At 46.8% G+C, this 11,656-nt stretch overlaps 1 protein-coding gene across 1 annotated transcript; it reads left to right on the top strand.

Annotated features, from left to right (window-relative positions):
• Window positions 1–3,286: 3,286 nt before the first annotated feature.
• On the top strand, window positions 3,287–10,446 carry Gip (gastric inhibitory polypeptide). Its single transcript, XM_076935220.1, has 6 exons — window positions 3,287–3,396; window positions 4,116–4,223; window positions 6,984–7,130; window positions 8,547–8,636; window positions 9,077–9,178; window positions 10,315–10,446. Exons 2-6 carry the CDS (start codon window positions 4,138–4,140, stop codon window positions 10,322–10,324), a joined length of 435 nt encoding a protein of 144 aa, XP_076791335.1. The 5' UTR covers window positions 3,287–3,396; window positions 4,116–4,137; the 3' UTR covers window positions 10,325–10,446.
• The last annotated feature ends 1,210 nt before the right edge of the window (window positions 10,447–11,656 follow it).

Genomic DNA, 11,656 nt, shown 5'->3' with positions numbered 1-11,656 from the left:
AAGTGGCTAGCCTGGGCTACATAGTGAGTTTCAGAAGAGCCTAGGCTACTGAGTAAGACCCTTTCTCAAAAAAAAAAAAAAAAAAAAAAAAAGAAAGAAAGAAAGAAAAACAAAACACTGGGTATGGTAATACATACCTGCACTTGGGAGACAGCAGCAGAGACTCAGAAGGCCAAACCCATTAACCCATTTTCAGCTATACAGCCGAGTTAGTTAGCTTGAGACCAACCTGGGTTATTTGAGACTCTTGTTTGAAACAAACAGACAGACAATGGACGTGGAAATACACTCCTGTATTGCCAGCACTGAGAAGGTTAAGGCAGGAGAATTACCACAAGTTTGAATCCAACTTGGTTTAAATAGCAAGTTCCAGACTGGCCAAAGCTACATACAACATCGTATCTCAGACAAACAAACAATAATAATTAAAAGCAAGCAAACAAACAAACAACAAGCAAAAAACAAAACAAACAAACAAACAAAAAACCCAGCAACAGCAAAGAAGTCAAGGGGCAACCTGGAGATGGCTGCAGAGACTGGCAGAAAGGGAGGGAAGGCACCACCTCAGAACACAGAGGACCCAGTGGCTCTCATGGTCTTCTTACCACAGCTTCCTTGACTTCCTTGGCACCAGATTTTAGGGCCCAGAGAATGGTATTTCTTGTTTTGGGGTACCCTCTGCCTTCAAACAGGAGTGCCCAGGCTTTGATACAAACCTCACAACGCCATTAACTATGTTACTCAGCACCATGTAAAATCTCAAGCAGCCCCTGCCTCCCCTCTGGAAGCTAAATCTGCCCTGACATCTAATCTCAGCCCCTCAGGTAGCTGGGAGATGCAAGGCAGAGCTTGCTCCCGGGGAAGAAGGCTGTCTAAATGTTAAGTGATGGCTGAGTAGGCGGGCCAGGTTTCCAGGAGGCAGAAGTGAGCAGTCTTTCCAGTCCAGTGACCTCTCATCCTACAAGGACACTTAACTCCATATGAGATCTTCCACTGAGGCCGCCAGAGTAATAAAGTGACCTCCGTTGGGCCCTGGGGCTATAGGCAGGCCATGAGCTTACTAGGTTAAGGGTTCCAACCGCCAGGATGAGTGAAGAAGGGAAGAAAGGGCCCAAGAAAAAGGCCTTCCGGGACTGCCAAAGATGGAGTCGGAACCATATGGCCAGAGCCAGGCCCTAAATGGAAAAGCAAACAAAGCTTTTCAAGGGTCTCTGGACTCAGGGGGAGACAGCCTTGAACCCCAGGAAACCTCACTATGCTATGTGGTTCCAATATCATGGCTCCTCCTAGAGGACCTTCAGACTGATAAGGCATAGAGGGAGGCCCTGACTCAGCTCCCAAGGATGAAGGGACCAACCTCTGAAAAGCCTGTGACAAAAGAGGACATGACAGGATGACAGGCTGGGAGGGGCTTGGGTTTCATACATGTTTTTGTTTCTATTTTTGAGCAAGGTTGTGTTTGAGATAGGGTCTTGATGTTGGGGGAGGGGCTTTGGGGTTTTGTGGTTTTTTTTTTTCAAGACAGGGTTTCTCTGTGTAGCCCTGGCTGTCCTGGAACTCACTCTGTAGACCAGGCTGGCCTCGAACTCAGAAATCCACCTGCCTCTACCTCCCAAGTGCTGAGATTATTAAAGGCATGTGCTACTACCAAAGCCCAGCTTTTAAAAATATTTTTAATAATTTTTTTACAGATTATTTTATGAATATGAGTGTTTTGTGTGTATATATATGCATGTACATGTACTGTGTACTATGTGCATGTACATGCAGTGGGCCACAGAAGAGGGCATCAGATTCCCTGGAATTGGAGTTAGAGATGACAGTGAGCCACCATGTGAGTGCTAGGAACCAAACTGGGGTCCTGCACAAAAGCAACAAGCGCTCTTAATCATCCAGCCACCTCTCCAGCCCCTTGGTATTTCTTTTTCATTGTTGCATTAAAGTTGATTGACATAGGGTCTTGCTATGTATCACTTGCTATTTTCATATCCACAGAATCTTCTTGCCTTTGTCTCCCAAACACCATGGTTACCAATATGCCATGCCATGCCATGCCCAGCCTTTCTTAATTCTTTTGAAATGGCTTTATATCAACCTTCTGAGTACAGGCATACTCCATCATGATTGGCTTATAAATCTTTACACAGAGCTGCTAAGGATGCAACAATTGAGAGCATGCTTACCTAGCCCTGGGTTCAGTCCCTAGCATTGCACTATCTCAGTACTTATGAGGCAAAGGAAAGATCAGTGGTTCAAACACAACATCAGCTACATATTAAATCTGAGACCAGCCTGGGCTACTTATCAAAGAAACAAACAAATATCTTATGGCTGGAGAGTTGGCTCAGTGTTTAAAAGGACCTGGGTTCGATTCCCAGCATCCATATGGAAGCTCATGACTTCCTCAGGCCCCAGGTATATACGTGGTACACAGACATACATGCAGGCAAAGCAGTCATATGAAAAGCAGTCATATGAATAAAATAAATAATATAATGAATATACACATACACACAAATATATATATCTTAGCTGGACAGTGGTGGTATACACCTTTAATTCCAGCACTCTGGAAGTAGAAGCCAACCTGGTCTACAGAACAAGTTTCAGGACTGCCAGAAAACCTTGTCTCAAAAAAATAAATAAATAGAAAGATAGATAGATAAATAGATAGATGATAGATAGATAGATAGATCTTTGTGGAGGGGGTTATATGTTTTGTGAGCCTCCAACATACAAATGTCCTCTGTTATTCCATTCATATTGCCCCAAGTAGGAACCACGCGACTGTAAACTCTAAGTTCACCCCCAGTTACTAGGAACTCTCAAGACGCTGACCTCAGGGTAGCATCATTTCCACAGTGCCACGGTTATCCGTTAGCATCCACATCTGGGATTCAGACCACCCTAATCTCTTCTCCCTTCTGTTCCCTCAAAAGTCACCTATGGTTTTGTGGAGGTGCCCCTTCCCTCAGAGAGTGCCACCCCAGTTGACCCTGACCAAGGCAACCCTTTCTAGCCACAGTATCCAACAGGAAGTAGGGCAGAGAACATCAGGCCCTGTGCCCAGGAAAGAAGAGGGGAGTGAAAAGGGGGTTCTCAGGCTACCCTTCCCACCAGGCAGGCCCCAGATAACGCTGGAGATACCCAAATGTTAATCACCCATTAGCACAGCCCAGGAGCAAAGGGAAAAGTAATTAGGTGTATAATGGGCTTCACTGGGCAGAAGCAGTGGGTTTGAGCTTCAGAGATAAGAGGCTTTCAGGTTAACCAGAGGTCTGTGGTGCTTGGATATAAGGAAGCTAAGACGGGGTCTGAGGGAAGATCCTGAGAGTCGACAGGTAGGAGGAAGGGACCCCATCCTGCCCTCCTGGAAGAGCTACGAAGAGCTGTTGGGTAAGAAAGAAGCTGGGATAAGCCCAGGCTGGCCCAGGAGGAAGTGGGTCTCCTGGCTCCTTACTCTCCTTGTCTCCAGGGGAATCCAGAAGACAGTACAAAGAGATTGTTAGGAGACCAGGCTTCACTGCCTTGGGCTAGCTCTGGTCTTCAGGGTTCTTAAGCAAAGGTTTCTCACTACTTGCTATCTCTCCTAAAGACTGTAATGCGTTCAGACCCCTGAAGAATTTCAGAGGAAACATTAGGAAGAGTTGAGAGAGTTAATCCTGAGAAGGAGGTGTGTGTAACAGGATGGTTTTGGGTGTGACTTTCATTTAGGGGAGGGATGTGATAGCTTAGTAACGCTTAGTTGGAAGCACGAAGGTGGGTTGCTGTGAACTTAGTCAGGGCTTTACCGCTTTACCGGGATAATCTTGCCAAATCCTATCCCTGTGATGTCTGGTAAAGAGCCAGGAAAGGAGTTCCCACCACCTAGGCCTTCGCTGCTTTCTTCTTCCCAGACCTTCCATCCCACCCTGCTCCAAATCTACAAAGCAGGATCAGCTCTGGGGCAAGGCTTCGAGTTCCTTCCATTCACTTCACAACCAGCACCCTTGATTGTTCCGGCCCCTGCCCCTGCCCCCCACGCCAGCTCTCACACTCACCCAGGCTCCAGCATCAAGTGGCCTCCTGGATCCTCCCCCCCTCCCCCCCATAACACTGCCCCCTTTTCTTTGCAGCTCAGAGACACAATCTAGGAAGATGATGGCTTTGAAGACCTGCTCTCTGCTGCTGGTGCTCCTGTTCCTGGCCGTCGGGCTGGGTGAAAAGGAAGAGGTTGAGTTCCGGTAGGAGTTACGGGGTGTGGGGGGGGGGGGGCTAGGATATAAGCTGGTTTGGAATAGGGGTGGTAAGAAAGGGAGGTACTCCAGACCGAGAGGAGGGATTGTAAGGTCAGCCAGTCCTGAGCATGCCAATGAGATAGAATTAAAGAATTGTTTATTAAGAATCTCTGTTGAAGAGAGACTATGGTTAGCTAGGTCTGTGGAAGGGCTTTTGGTGGCTGAGAGGCATCATTGACACAGGTGTGCCTTCCCTCAGATTTCACGGGAGCTTCCTGAGCACCAGGCACAGGTCAGAATTCATGTGAATAAAGGTCCACACAGGAGGCTCCCAGCCTTCAGTGAGAACATGGACCAAGGCAGACACAGAAAAGAACCACGTAGACACATTACAGAGTACCGTGGACCAAAGCCAAGACAACTACAGCACTGGTTAACACTGAGCATGGCAGCTCGCTCCTGTAACCCCAGTACTTGGCAGGTAGAGGCAGGAGGTTTGAAAGTTCGAGGCTAACCTAGGCTACCTAACAAGACCAGATGCTGTGTTTGGGAGCCAAGGCAGAGATTTGTCAATGTAGAACTGATCTTTCTAAGATGAGAGGACAGAGGGTAGATAATCCAGCTTTGCACCATGCAAAGTTGTAAAATAGGAAAGCCGTCAGAAGCGCAAGCACTTACAAGGAGAGACTGACCGTGTTGGATGTTAAGAACAAAAACTCAAATCCCATGCATGATAGCACATTCTGCTCATTCCCTGCACTCTGGAGACAGAGGCAGACATGCTGAGTTCCAGGCCAGCAAGGACCACAGAGAGAGACCCTATCTCAAAGAATGGAGAGTCGGGAATCAATGTGCTGCTGCCTTTATCCCAGCACTGGGGTGAGACAGCAGGAAGATCAGGAGTTCATGATGAACTTCAGCTACATAGTGTGAGGCCAGCCTAGGATACAAGAGACCTTGCTTCCCAGAACCATAACAACAAACCAATCAAAAACAACATAACAACAAATCCCAGAGAGTTGGGGCTGGGGAACACTCCTCTGTGGTACAGCACTTGCCTCACATGCTTGAGACTCATAGGTTCCATCCCTAGAACTAAAACAACAAACAATGACCCCTCCCAGAAACCTGAGCCTAAACTGACTAGGTGAATCCTGGATTTGCCCTGTGTATTGTATGAGACCTTGTTTTCTTTATGCACAAAATGGGGACCCAGAAAGCGGGGATCCCAGCACCATACACCACACACACACACACACACACACACACACACGAGAGAAAGGGGGGAAGAGGGAAGGAGAGAGAGAGACAGAGTGATGGAGAGATAGAGAAAGAGAGAGAGAAACAGAGACAGAGAGACAGAGACAGATAGAGAAACAGAGACAGAGAAACAGAGAGAGACAGATGGGATACAAATAGGACCTGTCTCCTAGGGCCATGGCAGGATAATTTTATACACTAAAAGGCTTGTATAGACTGGGGATGCATCTCAGTGGTAAGACATATGGCCAATGTGCACAAGGCACAGGGTTCATTCCCCAATATCCAAACAATACAAACCAAAGAGGCTTATACAGTCCTTGAGTCATACAAAACACTCTCTGTGACTTCACCAAGTACTGTTATTGTTGGTGTTGTTGCACTGAGACAGACAGGGTCTGTTTATGCAGCCAGGGGTAGTTTAAACCTTTGGCATCTGTGGCCAGTGAGATGGTTGAGCATGTAAAGTCGCATGCAAGTCTGACAGCCTAAGTTCAACCCACAGAAGTCATGACAAGGTGGATGGAGAGAAACACCTCCATAGAGGCGTCCTCTGACCTCCACATGACATGCACTCCTTCATGGGAAACCCTCCATAATAGTAATAGAATAAAATGTAAGCAGCAGAATGTGAGATCCCCCTGTCTCCATCTCCTAAGCAGTGAGATCACACCAGGCGCTACCACATCTGACACTCAGTTTCTTTGTTCTTTCTTTCTTTGGGTTGGAGCTTGTAGGAAGTGGGTCTCTCCTTCCATCATGTAGGTCCTGGGAATGGAGCTCAGGTTGTCAGGCTTAGCATCAAACCCCTTCATTTGCCAAAGTCTCAGCAGTCCCTGAACTCACTGGTATTAGGGGTGGTATAGTAATAACAATAATATTATTAGCAATAATGCTATTAGCAATTAATTATTAGTAATGATTAGTAATAGTACTAATTAAATAATAGTTTTTATTTTATTTATTTATTTATTTATTTATTTATTTATTTGGTTTTTTTGAGACAGGGTTTCTCTGTGTAATCCTGGCTGTCCTGGAACTCACTCTGTAGACCAGGCTGGCCTCGAACTCAGAAATCCACCTGCCTCTGCCTCCCAAGTGCTGGGATTAAAGGCGTGCGCCACCACTGCCCGGCAATAGTTTTTATTTTTATTATTATGTTTTTGAGACATGATCCTTCTATGTAGCTCTGACTGTCCAAACCAGGTTGGCCTTGAACTCTCAGAGATCTACCTGCCTGTGCCTTCTGAGTGCTGACTATTGTTATTATTTCATCAACATTATTATTTTTGAGATGCATCTAGCTATATCTCATAGGCTGGCCTTGAACTTCCAGTGATCCTCCTGCCTCTTCCTTCTGAGTGCTGGGATTACAGGCATGCACTCTCAGACCCAGCTGAGTTCACTCTATTGTGATTGACTATGAACCCAAGGACTGAATCAACCAGTGTGATTTCTCCGACCTTCCCTTCACTGGTACTCTGGTTTCTCTCTCTCACTTCTCAGATCCCATGCTAAATTTGCTGGCCCCCGACCTCGAGGCCCAAGGTACGCAGAGGGGACTTTCATCAGTGATTACAGCATCGCTATGGACAAGATCCGCCAACAAGACTTTGTGAACTGGCTGCTGGCCCAGAAGGGGAAGAAGAATGAGTAAGTAGTTCTCTCCTGTCCCCATGTCAAACTCTACGTCCACACCATCTCCCAGGTGACCACATGGGCTGTGAGATGCACAACTCCACAGATACCTTTCAATAAGTGAGCATGAGGGCATTAAATGGCCATGACGAGAGCCCTGGAACTGACTGGACACGTGATGTGTTCTCCTTTCCTTATTCTTATTTTATGTATGTTGGTGACTTGACGTCATGTCTGTGTGAGGGTGTACAGGAGTTATAGACAGTTGTGAGCTGCCATGTGGGTGCTGGGAATTGAACCCAAGTCCTCTAGAAGAGTAGCCAGTGCTCTTAACTGCTGAGCCATCTCTCCAGCCTCCCCCCCCCCCGCCCCCATCCTTTACTTCTAAGGAGAGTTGTAGTGACGATTTTGGTATTTTGGTTTTTTAAGAAAACACAGAAAAGTTATAAGAGTATGTCTCTGTTTTAATCGCAGGTGTGGGATATGGGGCTACTTCAGATTGTTTACAGCAGCTGACTATGATTTGCCTCGTGCTCTAGCAGGGTTGTAATTTTGCTAACAGCAGATAGTTTCTGCATGATGTTTGGAATTCTGGGGACTTTTCAGAGGGTATATAATGCTAAGGCTCAAGAGGGTTTTTTTTTGGGGGGGGGCTATTGCTTGATTGTTGTTGGTTGCTGTTGGTTATGGTAGTCCTGTGTATGTAGTAGTCCTTCGTAAAGAAGAAAGAAATTAGGTATCCTGATGACAAAGATCAAACTTGCACCAAGAACTCCCAAGTCTCTAATCAGCAGGAAGTAGTCTAAAGATAACATTGTTTCTTTTCTCTCTATTCTTTATTCCTACTTTCTTATCTAGTGTTAGGGGGTTGAAAAGGTGGAAGAAAAGAGGTAAAAAGGGTGGAAGAAAGAACCCACAAATCACTGAGCTGTGGTGGCCCATGCCTTTCTTTAATCCCAGCACTTGGGAGGCAGAGACAGGCAGATTTCTGAGTTCGAGGCCAGCCTGGTCTACAGAGTGAGTTCCAAAAAAGAAACCATGAATTATCAAAAGACCAGCTACAGGAGTTAGAGAAAAGGGTAGAAGCAGCAGAGGGATCCCCAGAGGTCTGGGATGAAGAGCTGGGTTGCCTATTTGGTGGTGGCTACTTCAGAAATAAACCACCACTGTGTCTCTCCCAACCTGAGCCCAGTCTTCCAACTTGAGCCTAGTCTTGTTCCCTGCTGTTTGGTTAGTCTGGTGGATTCTGAAGAGCTGTCAGTGATGGAGGAGACTGAAGGCAGGCAGTGCCGGGGTGTGGAGGTGTCAGTACAGGAAAGGGCACTGTTGCTCCTACTGTTGAGGTACTGAAGCTTCCAGTGCTCCTGCATGGGGGAACTTGAGTTGTCCTCTCCAGCCCAATTCATTCTTGAATGATCTTCATCAATCCAGCTGGAAACACAACATCACCCAGAGAGAGGCCCGGGCTTTGGAGCTGGCAGGACAATCTCAGGGAAAGGAGGAGAAAGAGGCACAGGGCAGGTGAGTCCACTGTTGCGGGGAGGGGAAACAGAAACAGCCTGCTGCTGGCTGCTTTCACTTCTCTCTCTCTCTCTCTCTCTCTCTCTCTCTCTCTCTCTCTCTCATCCTGTAAAGGAAGGCAGGAAACCCCCCCACCCCCCTACCTCACAGCAAAGTTGTGTTTGGTTTTGCCTGGATTGTGGATCCTGTATTCTCTGGGTAGGCAGAACCAGGTAGACTCCTGCACAAAAGAGTCTCAGGATCTGAGAGTGGAAACTAATCCAGAGGGAGCAAGTTGTGTTAGCTCCCTGGCTCCTAGCACATGCTTTAATCCCAGCACTCCCGAGACAGAGGCAGCCCAACTTGGGTTACATAGCAAGTTCTGAGTCGTCCAGGGCTACAGAATGCAGCTCTGTCTGCAAACAAAACACCCTGGCTCCTGCAATCTGTCTCCTTTTCAGCTCTTTGCCCAAGAACCTCAGTGATGAAGATGTGCTGAGGGACCTTCTGATTCAAGAGCTCCTGGCCTGGATGGTGGACCAAACAGAGCTCTGCCAACTCAGGTGGGGAGCACGGGGGCCATGGGAGTGTTGCAAGCTTATTAGTTTAAGCTCTGTCTTCTCATCTAGGTGTCCTTTCTGTTCTCAGCTTTCTCTCATAACCTTTGGGCCAGGGCACCTTCCCAGGGATAGGAACCCCTATTTAGTCACATGGTTCTGACTTATAACCACTGTGTGTTCCAATGGCCGTCAGCTAGGTTCTGCTCCAGAGTGAGGGTCTAAATACTGTGGAGTGACCCATGAATCCCATGGTGAAAAGGATCTCCATTCAAAACACAGAAACCCAAACACACCCAAACTTACTGGGGGCTGGGGAGGGGTGGAGGGAGCAAATCCAGGTGCTTTTCAGAAGGTAAAGAGGGAGAAGAGGATTGAAGAGGAGAGAACTCAAAGAGTAAAGTGCTTGCTAGACTGGACATGGTGGTGCACACCTTTAGTCCCAGCCCTTGGGAGGCAGAGTTGGGCAGATCCCTGTGACTTAAGGCCAAGGCCAGCCAGGTCTACAGAGTGAGTTCTAGGACATCAAGAGAAAATAGTAAAACTCTGTCTCAAAAGAAAAAAAAAAAAAAAGTGGGCAAAGGCTAGAGAGATGATTCAGTGGTTAAGCACTTGCTGTTCTTCCAGAGGACCTGGGTTCTGTTCCCAGCACCTATTCGATGGTTAACCACTGACCATAGCTTCAGTTCCAGAGGATTCCCTTTGGGCCTCCACAGGCACTGTGTGCACATTGTACACATATATACACATAAATTAAAGGAAATAAGTCTCTTAAAAAATTAGAGTGGATATCAACCTGTGGTCTGTACATACGTGTATGTGCACACACAGATGCACAGGCACATATGTATGTACACACACACACACACATACACACACACACACACACATACATGCATGCACGCACGCACGCACGCACAGAACGTGATCAAGCCACTTGAGAGGACAAATCTCTGTCGGAAGTAGGGGGTGCTGTCTTGGTGCTTTTGTGAAGGATTTTGACTACTAATCAATCATTTAAAAAAAGCCAATTGCAGGTGTGAGTGGCTTATCTATGCCTGGACAGCAGGATAAACTTGCTGAGCTGACTCCAAGTTGCTAACTCCCCTCCCCCTCCCTTTTCTTGTCTTCCCCTCTTCCAGGTCCCAGTGACTGACCTAGCCTGGAGCAGGACTAGACTCTGACCTTTGCTCGCTCAGCTCCCGCTTCCGCCCTGGTCCAAAGTCTCTGAGAGAATCAAAGCAATAAAGCCTTGAGCTGAAGTAAACCTTGGAGTCCACTGTGAAAACTCATTCAAATGTCAGCCGAGCACTCACTGGGCATGGCTGTGTGTATCTTGGGTGTGTCCATGCCTCCCAAGGAAAAGGGACACATCGAGTTATTCCTCTATGCATCCTACAATCATACTAGAAACAACATAGACCAGAGGATTCTGACTAACTCACTGTATAGAACAATGAAGCATACAGACACAGTGGCAGCCCCGAGTGCTAACAAAGCATGATCTCACAAGCCCGGAATACCAGTACTGAGGAAGGGAAGGCAGGAGGACTAGGAGTTCAAGGACAGACTTGGCTATATGAAACTGTCCTAATGTCTCAAAAAAGCAAGCAAATAAACACAAAAGGAGAAGGTTCTTCAACTACATGGGCCTTTCAAGTTGCTAGAATAACACTCTCCATAGCACAGCCAGCAAGCCTTTATCTTTAAACACACAAACACACTACTAATCACAGCATGCTGAGTCACATGGAGAAAGACAGAAAAGTCTTCTCTAGATGGGATGGAGTAAGAAAAACTCATTTAGCCGGGCGGTGGTGGCACACGCCTTTAATCCCAGCACTTGGGAGGCAGCATGGACAAGACACTTTACAACTGTTTATAGCTCCGGTCTCAAGGCATCTGACGCCCTCTTCTGGTATCTGAGAGCAATGCATACAAGTGGTACACATACACACAGGCAAAACATACATAAAAACAAAATTTAAAAACCTTTACAATTTTTTTAGACTTCTAAATTTCTTTTAAATTATGTCTAAGTGTGTGTGTGTGTGTGTGTGTGTGTGTGTGTGTGTGTGTGTGTGTTGTTATGCTCATGTGAGTACAGGTGTCTCAGATGTTAGAAGTGTCAAGTCTCCTGGAGCTGGAGTTTCAGAAGGCTCCTGGGAGATGAACTCAGGTCCTCTGAACAGCAGGTGTTCTTGCCTGCTGAGCCATCCTCCAGCCACTAAAATAATTGAAAAGTAAATGCAGCCAGCTAGAGTGGCACCCACTCTGTGAATTTGAAGTCAGCCTAGTCTACATAGTAACTTTCAGGATAGCCTGAGCTAAACAGTGAGACTGCCATATATGAGTGAATGCCCACAGAGGCCAGAAGAGGACGCTGGATTCCTCTGGGGCTGAAGTTCAGGGGTTTGTGAGCTGTCTTATGTGTGGGTGCTGGGAATTGAACTTGGGATCCTCTGGAAGAGCAGTAAGTGCTCT

This window comes from Arvicanthis niloticus, chromosome 6 (assembly GCF_011762505.2).
Source record: "Arvicanthis niloticus isolate mArvNil1 chromosome 6, mArvNil1.pat.X, whole genome shotgun sequence".
NCBI classification, from domain to species: Eukaryota; Metazoa; Chordata; class Mammalia; order Rodentia; family Muridae; genus Arvicanthis; species Arvicanthis niloticus.
This window is presented reverse-complemented; position numbering and strand designations above follow the sequence as displayed.

What these genes read in the sequence shown, in the direction of transcription:
- Gip (XM_076935220.1), top strand. Translation starts at nt 4,138, where the DNA reads ATGATGGCTTTGAAGACCTGCTCTCTGCTGCTGGTGCTCCTGTTCCTG. An exon ending in CAGAAGGGGAAGAAGAATGA is followed by an intron (nt 7,131 to 8,546) that starts GTAAGTAGTTCT and finishes TCATCAATCCAG; the next exon opens with CTGGAAACACAACATCACCC. An exon ending in GAGAAAGAGGCACAGGGCAG is followed by an intron (nt 8,637 to 9,076) that starts GTGAGTCCACTG and finishes TCTCCTTTTCAG; the next exon opens with CTCTTTGCCCAAGAACCTCA.